This window comes from Mixophyes fleayi, chromosome 1 (genome assembly GCF_038048845.1).
Source record: "Mixophyes fleayi isolate aMixFle1 chromosome 1, aMixFle1.hap1, whole genome shotgun sequence".
NCBI classification, from domain to species: Eukaryota; Metazoa; Chordata; class Amphibia; order Anura; family Limnodynastidae; genus Mixophyes; species Mixophyes fleayi.
This window is the reverse complement of record NC_134402.1, coordinates 359248225-359261882: the sequence shown is the minus strand read 5'-3', so window position 1 is coordinate 359261882 and position 13658 is coordinate 359248225. Positions and strand designations below refer to the sequence as shown.

General features: G+C 37.6%; 1 protein-coding gene across 1 annotated transcript in view; it reads left to right on the top strand.

Annotated features, from left to right (window-relative positions):
- CUX2 (cut like homeobox 2) overlaps positions 1 to 13658 on the top strand; it is a 294270-nt gene that overhangs the window by 267918 nt on the left and 12694 nt on the right. The window contains exons 10-17 of the mRNA XM_075178474.1: positions 659 to 775; positions 2212 to 2403; positions 5280 to 5338; positions 8056 to 8104; positions 8199 to 8298; positions 8682 to 9320; positions 9870 to 9971; positions 12517 to 13289. Of these exons, the coding sequence (XP_075034575.1) occupies positions 659 to 775; positions 2212 to 2403; positions 5280 to 5338; positions 8056 to 8104; positions 8199 to 8298; positions 8682 to 9320; positions 9870 to 9971; positions 12517 to 13289 (2031 nt within the window). The remainder of the gene's footprint in view (positions 1 to 658; positions 776 to 2211; positions 2404 to 5279; positions 5339 to 8055; positions 8105 to 8198; positions 8299 to 8681; positions 9321 to 9869; positions 9972 to 12516; positions 13290 to 13658) is intronic.

Genomic DNA, 13658 nt, shown 5'->3' with positions numbered 1-13658 from the left:
AAGTAATACGTAAGTGACACCTTTGTTAGAAAAAAATATATATGTCAAATTAAATTAAGAAGAAGCAAAATGATTGATTTATCATACAATGGACAACATGCTCAAGCAAATTGCCAGACATTAAAAGTATTCCTAAATCTGTCACAATAAATATGTGTGTATTTTATAACTAAGCATTATGTATAAGAATTATTTTTTGTTCTTTTGTGGTGTTTCTTTTTAGTATTTGTTTTTCACATTTTTAAAGCTATAGTACTTAGCAGTAGACATGGCTGTAGTTAGCAATGGTGCTGTCCTATACATTATAAATGAATGCTCCACTAAACTATATTCATGATGATGTATCTGAACACACCTTAATTTGTTATTTTTTCTATGGAAAAATAGATGGTTTGGAAAAAAACTAGTTATTAAAATATTAACACAATTTGTATGCTTTATCGGGAAATTGGTGTGCTAGCAATGTGTCTGGTTTGCCTGTATAGTAAATAGCTGAATATAGGCTCACTTTTAGAAAGGAAGGGAGTCGGTACCCAGATTTTAATAAGAACAACTGCATCGCACAAGGATGTTTATATATGTAATATAATTCAAGGTTTTTCTAATGGGCAATATTTAACGTGCGTTGATGTTGCTATCTATTTTCCGTCTTTTACAGAGAGCAGAATCTGCTCAGAGGGAAGTTGAGAGTCTCAGGGAGCAATTATCATCTGTAAATAATTCCATAAGACTGACCTGTTGTTCTCCACAAGGATCTACTGGCCTAAGTACTACCGTAAGTCTGTAACTCTGCCGCTATAATACTACATGCTGCAATATACCTAATTAGTAATTCACGTAAAGATATAGAGACTTCACTTGTTTTATAAGAAAAACATTCCCATGTGGTGATGTTTTTCACACTATATTGATAAAAACATTATAGAATACAATGGCACTCAAGCTCTTACTTTATTATACCTAGACTAATACATACATAACTACGTTTTCCTGCTTATTATATACAAATCACAGGAAAAATTAAACTGAACCTGCTATCTCTCTCTCTCTCTATCTATCTATCTATCTATCTATCTATATATATATATATATATATACTCAATGGCCAAATCCTGCTGAAATAGCACAGAATATATTCCATCAGTTAGAAAGTATTCAATTATAAATATAGGAGCCAATCAGGCAGTTTTAGGAGCTATCAAGGGAATTTATCCATACAAGTTTACATCCGAAACCCACAAGACACATTTTTAACCGAAAAGATAATCTGGCATGCCAAAGTACATAGCGCGTTCATAAAAAGTCTGTGCCTTTTATGTGGATTATACACAAGTGGAAAAAACTACAGAAATAAGATCTAATAGTTACACTAAATATGAAGTGCTAATGTACAGAAGAGTCCTGACCCCTTGGATTCTCCTCAGCCTGTGGTATCCCTGGTGACATCACTGGATTGTCCCTTCACTAATATGCTGTTACAGAAAGTTTAGTTGAATGTTGTATGCAACCATCAAACGTCCATAAACAGAATGATACAGTTGGCAGTCAGGTTCCCGTAATGACGGAGCTTGTATCCACCAATGTTACTTTATTTTTATTATCTACATGATGTGGTATGGGGTTTATGGTCTTTAAGTAACATGAATAAGTATATGTGCAAATATTGCAGGAACCACTAAACCTAAAATGTAAACTGCTTTATATTAAGAGTTAATAATAACATTCCTAAATGTATATGTAAAACTTTCTGGAGTGTATAAGAAGTGAACATTTTTAAGATGACCCCTTGATCAAGGTTTAGTATATTTCTCTGTGCGCTACAGACATTCTGTCAGCAAGCCCATTGACGGATGAGGGCCTAGTGAAAACTGTTGTTATAGAGTAAGCTGCTCTTTAAACACTCTACTGGACAGTGGTTAAAGTAATACTTTGTGGAATCCTGCTGGTGACTACACCTAATACACACTCCACACCTTTATGTTGTATTGCTCTCTGGCTCATCAAGTGTTTCTGCTCGCAGAAACAGTCATTACTCTTAATTTCTAGAGTATCAAAAGTAGGCCCATTCCTGTGTTTAGTGCCTTTTTATTACATTAGGGTAGTTAACTGGATTATACATGTACCCAATTGTACTGAACATTTCTGCTAATTGTCTTGTATTAGTCAAAACCATGGTAACAAGCGTTTTCATTGTTTTTGTATTTTGTTTAGGACAAAAGTGGCTACACTCTGTGTTCTGCTTCTCATCTAGAAGCAGCATTAGCGTCTAAAGACAGGGAAATTTTAAGACTCCTGAAAGACATCCAGCATCTCCAGAACTCTATACAAGAATTGGAAGAGTCTTCATCCAATCAAATAGCTGAACTTGAACAGCAACTCCTCATCAAAGCAGAGGCCATAGAGGTACAGTTGTACAGTAACATTACTTACTGTGGGGATGTAATGGTTGTATCATGAAAAAGTAAAATGGTTATTTCAGCCAAAATCATTGGGAGTCTTGTGTGACAAGTCCTGATGGCATCATGCAAATTAGCCTGTTCTCAGAGACAAATACAGTATACAACTTTTACCTAGCAAACATTGGTCTAGGCTCTGGGGCAGCCACTGTGACTGGGTACCAACATTATTATTGTCTGAATTTAATGCTGGCAGTGGTGTATAATTAAACATCTAATGCCGCTGTCTGCCCGGCCTACATCTTGTGAACACTATGGTCATTGTTGGTGATGTGAGTCATTCAGTGATTCAGTACATGGCAATCAGTGATGCAGGGAGGTGCCCTCCCCTTCACTCCCACCCAGCCATTCACCCGCAGAGGAACTGGTGAAGGAGCAATGATGCCTATGTAACCCTGAATAGCGCCAGCAGAAGATTTAATGACAGCCAGGTAAGTTAGTGACTTTAATAAAAATAAAAAAAGTTAACCCTCTGCATCAGTACTAAAGAAAATAGGTTATCTTTTGTGAATTTATAATTTATTGGGAGTATCATGTCCTTGTTGCCCATTACAAGGATAAGCCTTTTCAACGGAGGAGGTGACCTTACTTGTTTGTTTGTTTTTTGGGTTAAATTTTGGACAGAAAATGTATCAGTGGACTTATGAACATACTGGTCTTTATCTAAAAACTAGTGACTTATGTTCAGAGAGCACCCCTAGTAATTTAATGAGTATTTATAAGCAAATTAAATTAGTACTGTTGGGTTAGTTCCTACTTTTCCTTTGCGAATAACTCTAAATAGTACATTGGTTATTGTTATCATTTTTTTGTTTTTAAAAAATAAATATGTAATAACTGTAGTGTGTGTGGCTGGGTAGAGGGTGTAGAAGGGGGCAGTAGGTGAATCTTTGTCTAGGGCGCCAAAAACCTTGCACTGGCCCTGAGTGCCAGAGCACCGTCGACAATCCACACTGTCTTGTCTTGCTGGTGTCTCAGCTTGTTGTATATAGAAATATGTTGCAGAGTCACAGGAAGGGATGTGCTTACAGTAATACTGTACATATAATACTGGTACATACAGCACATGTACCTTCAGTCCACAGTGTCCATAATGTATGAAACTGTATAATATGGGTTGTCCTGTGATTACCTGTGTCTATTGGTGGCATATCCTGCTCTGTGCTATCATACAAACAAGGTGAGCACATTTATCCCTGACCATTGTGGTTTCAGTGGTTAGTACATTATGTGTCAGAGTAGGAAATACTAGCATTGTAAGAGACTTATGAAGAACACCAGTACACTTCTTTAAAACTTTACTTAGGTCTCGAATCCATGTGTTATGCCTTTCCTTTAACACCCCATAGTAGATATTCACATCTGTGTAAACAGCTCAAGCATCACTCCCACGTTACAAGCCTGGAGTCATTCAGACCAGCCCTGACAAAAAATGTTGCCTCTTGACAACACTATTGAAACATGTTAATACGCTCATAAATTCAATGCTTCAGTATTGTAACCCTATAATAATAACCCTTCAATTAACAAAAGCGTGAGAGCTTTAATCCCTTCTGAATGCTATTACTAGTCTGATTTTTCCATTTAGTATCTAAAATTCTCCTTTTTGTCTACAAGATCTGGCACAATGATGAAAATTCCTGTGTCTCTTTAGAGCACCTATGCATGCCTTACTCTCATTACCAACAGCCATTCCAGCCTAGAAAACTTACATGATGTGCCTACAATTTTATAATCCTCAATGAGATTAACCATTACCCCAAATTCATACTTTAGAATTGCAGCTCCTCAGGAAGCTAACCAAATATTTTAAAGACCCTGGTCTTAGTTTAGTACTGGGCAACATCCTCATCTACCATATATGTTCCTGATATTTTCTAACTGCTACTAAGCCTCTTAAATAGAATAGTGCTCATTTAGTATTTTCCATACTGCCAAGAATTTACCCATTTTCTGTCTTAAAGTGATTGTACATCTGATCAGAGGCCTAGGTAACTATAGAGAAGCCTTCACTGGTGATAGAGCAATGACATGAAGGGGAAGTGCAATCATTAGCATAGAAATGCAGATCCCTCCACTGTTGAATGCTGGGTGTTCCTGACTGAGATTTACTAAGGATCTTTTATAATGTGGTTTTTTTATGGTGGTCCTGGAACCAGCCAATCAGTTGCAGCATGCAACATGGCAGAGTCAAACTAGGGCAGGTGGGTGAACTGTAAGTAAAAATATTCGAACAGTAAATAAAATAGTTAGAAATTATTTTTTTACATATATGGCCAAGAGTTGAATTGTGGCCTTGTTTTATTTATTTTCTATATTGATCTTGTTATTTTTTTAATTAAATATCACATACAATAGCAATTAATACATGCACTTTCATATTGAAATACAACTTACGCTTACGTATAAATATAAGAAACTGTATCAGTTATCATATATAGTAATAGGAAAATATAATAAAATTGGAATTGTGGAGGGAAGAATAACAGGGTTTAAGTCTAGCCAAGATGTATGTATCAAATGATCACCCACTGTTATGCCCAACAAACTACTCCATAAAACAGATGGTTTGCATTCCAGAGAACCTTGTGTGTTGCAGTGATTGTGCAAACAAACAGTTAAAGTTGGTATTCTCTTTAGCCAATTTTAACATTACTTCTACCTATTCTTCCAACAAAATCTGCACCTAACCTTCCTTATTTCTGTTCTTAGACAGAAGCTAGCTGGATGGCCATTTACAAAATCACCGAGCACATGACATAAAGCTTACAATCTGATATATTATATAAAATTGTATGTTAGCCAATTTCTCTCTTTATTCAGAAACTGGAAGAGAAGTTACAAAGTCAGTCGGATTACGAGGAAATTAAAACTGAGCTGAGGTAAGATTCATATCTCTTCGTGAAAGTCTGCTCTCTATCAGTCTGATTTATAAAGGTGCCATGGGGAACGCACCACGCTCCCAGCTTTATAATGTAATAAATAAGACAGCAGTGTCACTAGGGGTTGTTTATACCTATTACAATGCTGTATATATTTACCTTCTGCCATGCACAAAATACATATCTATTTGTTATTTTTAACGCCAGATTATAAATCTGCTATATGTGTTCACTTAGCAACAACATGCAAAACAAATGGTATTTACATCATAGAGGGAGGGGGGGTTGTACAGTGTAGTGGAATTATATAATATATTGTGTTCCAACTGCATGTGCCTGGAGAATTAATGTGATCATCTTCTTTTATAATATTGACCGACATTTTACATTTCATTTTCTATTGTCTAGTTTTTTGGGGCATGTAAATGACTACACAATTTGTCACATCAGCTACTAGAGTCTTTATTACTAGAAATCTGCCCCAGCGTAACTAAGCTAATAGTTTTTAATTGCTTTGATCACAAGCTCTGCTCTTTGATTCTAAAGTGCCTAGATCCCATAGGCTTCCTGCAATCAGTAGAAAAGTCTAGCTCACACTGACTGAGAGATTATGGGACACCACATTTGACAGTTAGGTTAGAAATGTGTCACACTGCTTTGCTGTAAGGTTGTCTGCAATCCTGGGGGAGTCTGTGCCAATCTCCCCAGTTCGGACTCTAGAGAAGAGCACTTCAACCTTATCCTGTATAACAAATGTCATTTTCATAGTGTGTTAGTACCATCCCCGCACACAGTGACTGTTTCAGAGTAATGCCCTACTGATTAGAAATAGTTGTTTAGTTGTACAATGTTCATCTTCTTACAATTACTGACAGCGACACATATGAACTTGTTAATTTCCTATACTGAACATTTTGCTTTACAAGGTTTCTCTGCTTTTTTTTTACTATGTTCTGAAATGCTGATAAACCAGAGAGTCCACAATCACATTGTACTGATAATTCAACCATATTTCAGTAAATAAGACATAGGGAACAAATAAGCGAAGGCTGCAATTTTATTAAGACACCAGTCTAATTAAACCTTGGTCTTGATGAACAACAATCTTTAAATAGTCAAATACTTGTCTAGCAAAATGCTTCCTTGCCCAGGGTATCCTGACGGTTCTCATGTTGCGACATACCTGATAGTGTGTCATAATTTGTTTGTGACACATGTAATCTATTGTGATAATTAAAAAATAAATTGTTTCAAAATATATAAAATTAAATCACATTATATCTACTTATCCAAATGTTCAGTTAAAATGTATGTCACACATTGGCTGTAATTTTTTCTTTACTTTACCTAGAACAACTACATTTTTGTGACGCAACCATCCTAGCACTGTGCCATAAATCAGTCCCATCACACAGCTAGTCAATGAAATATCCCCTGCCAATAGCAAAAACATTGAGTGGGTAATAGTTACACCCTTTAGCGTAAAGGTAAATAAACAAAAAAACATAATTTTACACGAAGTTCCAAGCAGATCTAATACATGGATATTATGGTGCCTCATGATTCTCAGGGGTCTGATTTACAGATAAGAACATTCCACAAGTGTAACAACCAAGATGTTCGGCCTGATCGCTAAACACCATTACTGAACACACATATAAGTATAGCAATCACTTACTAACTGCATATTCACCCAGGAAGTATTAAAATTCAAATGGGTTTACATTGTTCTCGGACACGCTTAGTAATCTGTGGTTCCCCAAACAAACAGTGATTCCTGGCAAATTTGGCCTAAATTGGCCTGATTGACTGACTAAATCTCTGTATGGTCAGCTTGTGACATTTAAGGACTAAAGACTGTTATTATATCAGAAATTACTTTGTCAGCTGGAATTCTCTTCAGTTCAGATGTCAATGTTGTGCCAGTTGTAAATACAGATACCGACTGATTCTAGAAGGAATGATATACCAAGGCTTTGTCCTGATTGCCCTTCAAAGTGAAGACTTCTTTAACTACAACTCCAAGAGCTTTTATGAGGGATCATAATATTACATTTATTTTAAGTTTGTATATCCTTTTTCATTGATCCATATGTTGTTTTTCATCATTTGCTAGTTGTCTTTACTGCTGTTATACCTCAATATGTCTTACTTTTTTGATTGTGGACGAAATCAGATGATGGCAGCTGTGTTGATATACGTATAATAGGTGTGTATATCAGGTTGTTATACCTAATATATTGGAGATCTTAAATGTGGCGAAATGCTTTAAAGGTGTGGGTTATACCTCTTTTTCTACAATTAAATATATATGAATATATCTTGTAGTATGCTCATGAAGAAATGATTTGTTTATGTATAGCAGGACCACTGAAATTTCAGTTTGTATTAGACTGTTTGTCTTTCATAGTGGTTTTGCACTTTGCTATAGTGTTATTCTGCTTTGACACACTTTGATGTGGTACAGTATGTAACTTGTCTGTTAGTGTCTTCGGTTTTGTAAGATGTGGACTTTTCCATTGGGATCTTGGTAGACTGAGGTTCATGTTTGTGTTTATTGGCTTTGATATTTGTGTTTTCTTTTATGTTTAAATGATATACTGCTGTATGGTTGTAGAACAGTTCATCTATAAAAACATATGGAGTACAGCATACAATTATATTATTAATGTGCAAAAATGATGACCCAGGGTATAATGTGACTCCTTATTTTACAGTATCTTGAAAAGTATGAAGTCTGCCATAGCAAACTGTGACCTCACTCCGGTTAGTAATTTGCAGAATATTTAATATTAAGATTACATTTACACACTGATATGTTTAAGAAACTTTTTAAAAATGTTCCCCTTACTAACTGCAGGAGACATCCAAGGCAGACGATAACTTATCCATCAAAAAAGAAGCATTTTACCCATTGCAAAACTATCTGCTAGAAAAGCAGAACATTGTGCCCAGCTGTGGTATGTAAACAACTAATATTATGCACACGTATACACATCTGCACTGTTCCTGTTGCCATTTATACAAAGCTGGCCTTGCCCTGCTGTGATCTGGTTCCCTGGCCTGATTGCCAGTCAGTTCAGCAACCAGAATTTAGGGCTAAATGGCACTGATATGTTTGGTCATAGGACAGCCAAACTAGATCAAAATTAGTTGCTACTGATTATAAAATGAATTCAGATTTGTTCTTAATTTTTCACTGTAAATATATTGCTTAATGAATAGAGATTAAACCTGCTTCTTGTCCTAAATTGGCTACTATGATTGCATTACGTGGTAATGGCTTCTTATAATACCATTTTTGTATCCTATAACCCTGTTTTCACTCTGTCCTCATTTTTAGAAGAGGATTATTCTCAGGATGCCACAAAAGATTTTGCACCAGCCGAGAGGTCTTACTCCGCTTCTCCCGTGACAAGAGGCAGAACCTCTACACTCAGTCCTCCTCCGTCTATGCTGCAGTCACCACTTGCAAACAGAACTCAAAGGACCTTTTGCTTCTCTTCACCTTACTCCAACAATCATGAACAATTAGCAGGAGAAACACTTCTCAAGAACCAGGCTAATTCACCACTGCTCAAGACAGAAACCAATTCAGTGCTTTCATTTCCATCCACTTTTTATACAATAAAGGCCAATATAATTCCCAGCAATCACCAGTCCACTGGGAATCAGGATTCCAGCCCGGTCAGTGATCAGTCTGAAGGGACCAATTCCAACTCCGTGGATGATGAACATCTAGATACATCTGAAATTGCTTTTCAAGTTAAGGAGCAACTTCTTAAACACAATATTGGGCAACGAGTATTTGGGCACTACGTTCTAGGGCTCTCCCAGGGCTCAGTAAGTGAGATTTTGGCCCGCCCCAAACCCTGGAGAAAACTTACTGTCAAAGGGAAGGAACCCTTCATTAAGATGAAGCAATTTCTGTCAGATGAGCAGAATGTTCTGGCACTCAGAACTATTCAGGTGCGGCAGAGAGGTGAGTGGACTCTCTCGAGACTCCAATCTGTAATAGCATTTCAGCAGGCATTTTAAACAAGTGTTACAAGCTATAACAGATCTGACAATAAAGCAAGAAGGAGCCAGGGCCGCAGGTGAAGGCTCCTGACTGCACTTATAGATACAAAATAGAAGAATGAGGCTATATGTCACAAACATACACAGCCCCCCGCCCAAACAATGTGTTCCTGGTTTACTTATCCTGTCTAAACTATAAAGAAAATAACCCATAACTGATAATTTATCCAACCTGTTTTAATGGGTCATTAATTGTTTTACATATTTGTAGTAATAGAGATGATACTCATAGGAGGTAACACCTCACAAAATCAACTTAAAGTAGAGGTACTTGTACAATCACATACGAGTTTATAACCATGATCCACTGATATATTTATTTTAATGTTTATGCTAATAACCACATCAGGCTGAGTCCTGTAGCCAGTTTGTTTTCCTGATTTATAAAAAGAAAATGTAGCATATTCAAAGTTCACATGTAGAACTGTAATCACTCCTTGCTGTTACTCAGGAAGTATTACACCAAGAATCCGAACTCCAGAAACCGGATCCGATGATGCCATTAAAAATATACTGGAGCAAGCAAAAAAAGAGATTCAGTCTCAGAAAGGAGGTCAGTATAACAATCATTAGAATTGTCATGTGCATCTGCTTCTCTGGATCATGGAAAGTTGGGGTTCTGTTTGCAAAAAATGATGGGTACATGAAATATGAATAGTTAAGCAATGAGTGAACATTTTAGTCCTCCCTCTCCACAACCAATCCCATCATTAAATCAATGGCATCCACGTTTAATAATTAGGCCTACCTCCCTGCAACCAGCTCAGACATCACATTAATAGTATTCACATTTAATAAATAGTCCCTCCTTCTCCTCAAACTCAGCCCTACATTAAAAAAAATAGTCTCCAAACCTCCCCAGCATTAAATTAATAATCCCATCACCCCACTTGAAATTAACTGGAAGAATGTTTACCCATCATAACATATATGCAAATGTTTAGCAACAAGCAAATTTACAAAATATGTGTTCCTATTCTTGTGCCAAAGACATTTGAGCCTTTTGTACGTGGTTCTCCTCTTTTTTTTTTTTACGCATTCTTTATTTATACATGGCAAGACATCATCATCATCATCATCTATTTATATAGCGCCACTAATTCCGCAGTGCTGTACAGAGAACTCAATCACATCAGTCCATAATCAACAGCATTTAACAATAATAGTGTGCATATAACATACATGGTGAAGCAGCAACATAAGAAAGTTATCAGTATATACATAAACATAAACAATCATTGGGGAAAAGACAGACAGGGGACAGTAAAGGAGGGGATGGAGGACAGAGGGGGTAAATAGATGCTCAAGAAAATGGGGGGGTAACATTCACATCACGTCAAAGAAGGTGAAGCTCTATAATGCGGCTGATGGGGCCATATTTGAACAGTGCTATTTCAGGAGTGCAATGGAAATGGGTCACTACAATGTTCTCTTAGAAGCATTGTTATCAGCGTGGCAGTAGTAATCTTGTACGATATTCTGTCTCTTTAAATTATAGCCATCTGAACCAGGTAGCTGTAAACTCAGGGGTATGATCAGAGGCTGAGAGGGATTATTCTTCCAACGATATGTAGAAATCAATGCGGGTAAACTCCCCAGATATAGTGGAGGAAGAGGGATACCTACTTTCTGTGCCTGTTTTTATTTTAGGTGTCCGCATATAAGCCTAGCGTGTGTTGTGATAGGTAAATGTGTGTTTGGAGGTGTGTTGCTAGGGAAGGGACATGTCCATGACCATCTTTGTGTCCCGGACTACTAATACTTGTTTTAGTATTGTGATTCAGATCATAAGGGTGCTACACTTATATTATTATGCTACAGTGTATTCTCTTCATGCTGTAGGTGCCTGGATTTACAGTGCTGTATTATATTGCACCATGTAGAACTGCATTCAGTTATATTGTCACCGCTATCTTTTGGTTTTATCCACCATTCAGGAGCAAAGTGTTGCCACATAATTGCTTTATGATTTACCTAAAGTGCACATCTATTATTCAGAATTAATTACACAGCTTGGGGCTGATTTAGCTGCAATTTTGATTATACTGATTAAGAATTGAACTAATGGATGTCATGACCATGGCCTTCACTTCTAATATTGTCAGTGCTTTTGCTTGTGTTTAATACATGGTAAAATAAACCTTTTGATACTTTTCCATAAAGGGTGACTTTACAACGTGGTTTTTTTTTCACTTTATCTTTTCCTAGTTTTGGAACAAATTGTATTTATTTTTTTTCTCTTTAAAAGTTTTTATTAAATTTTGCAAAAGTTTTTAAGGGGTACAGAAATAAAAAAGGGGGGATGGAGTGGGGAGGAGGGAAGGACAATAAACAAATGGGTAAAAGGGGAGGGGGGGGTACATAGTGGGTAAGGAACACAACAATATATCGGCACAAATTGTATTATTAAAGTGCTTGTCCACTTCTTCTCCCTATGTATAGTAGATAGTGGTAGGTCTTGCTGGGCGCCCCCCCCCAGGGGCAAACGCAGGATTTGTAGAGGGGGGTTTCCACACCATACCACCAGTGGGCCTGACCAGCATGCATGGGGGCGTGGCTATATTATTAGACAGTGCTTGGCTGCTCTCCAACTCTTCCTATCCCCATAATATACATACTGTTAGGTGCACGCAGCTCTCCCTTTTCAAGCAGAGCCGTGAGAAGCGGTGGCAGGGTCCAGCCACCTCATTTATACAGTGCCCCAGGCTTGGAGGGGGTTTTCCAGGCACTAGGGAACCCCACCTCGGTTTGCCTATGCCCCCCCCCCCCTATCTGAAGCTTAAGTACTGACTAGCTTTTATTTTCCCTGCACCTACACTGCATATACATGTAAGGAGTGAGTGAAGGAATGTATTGGTCCTAGTATAATAGGTATATGCTGTATATGGAAGGGAAATGTAAGTTATAAAACTTCTCTAAGGAACTATTTTTAAGGGCTATTGTAAATACGTAAGAAAAATAATATACTGTAAACTTAAGTATGCCTTTAATTAAATATACGTGAATAAGAACGGACTTGGATTTAAACAATGCAGCTGTGGGTTTGCATTTCTTACAAACTCTGTTCCTTTTTCTATATATCTTCATTTTTAATGCAGGTGAAACAAAAGGCTCAAATGCTCCTTTATCATCATCTTCTAGCACCAATAATAGTTCTGAAGACGCAATAAAAAATATTCTGGAGCAGGCAAGGAGGGAGATGCAGGCACAGCACCAGGCCTTGCTAGAAATAGAATCGGGCAGCAGCCATAGGTCCATTCCTACACCCCCAAATGAGCGGCCGATGCTCACTCCCTCCGCGCACAAAGCACCTCAGATCTACATTAAACAGGAGGAGGGCAGCCTTCTAACCAGCACAAGCTCCACACAGACACCACTGAGTGTTCTGTCCCCAGCAGCTTTCGTACAAAACATCATACGCAAAGTAAAGTCGGAAATAGGTGACGCCGGGTCATATTTTGACCAGCACTGGGCATCAGAAAAACACATTCTGAGTCGTCCATTTACCTCTGTGTCTCCGTCACTGTCTTCATCATCTTCAAGTTACTCCAGCATGGTAAATGGTCGACCTTGGAAGAGAGGAGATAATGGGGAGACTGCACACAATGAGGAAGATATGACAAATGGCGAAGAAGCACACAAGATTATGGAGGTGAAGACAGAGATTGGAAGTCTAGATAATCAGAACATCAGTCAGCTTTCATACTACCCTGCATACGTCCCAAGAAATCTTAAGCCCACTGTTCCCCCTCTCACACCAGAGCAGTATGAGATGTACATGTACAGAGAAGTGGATACCCTGGACCTGACCAGACAAGTCAAAGAAAAATTAGCAAAGAATGGCATCTGCCAGAGAATCTTTGGAGAAAAGGTACTAGTATGGCACAGCTTTGTATTAGCGAGGTGGGTACTGGTACCTAAGGGTAGTGTCACATTAAGAAATACAGCATGTATGGCATTAATCAGGAATATACATCATAATAATAATAATAATCTATCATAATAATAATAATAATAATCTATCATCATCACCATTTATTTATATAGCGCCACTAATTCCACAGCGCTGTACAGAGAACTCATTCACATCAGTCCCTGCCCCATTGGAGCTTACAGTCTAAATTTACTAACTAACACACAGACAGAGAGAGAGACTAGGGTCAACTTGATAGCAGCCAATTAACCTACTAGTATTTATTTTGGAGTGTGGAAGGAAACAGGAGCATCCAGATGAAACCCA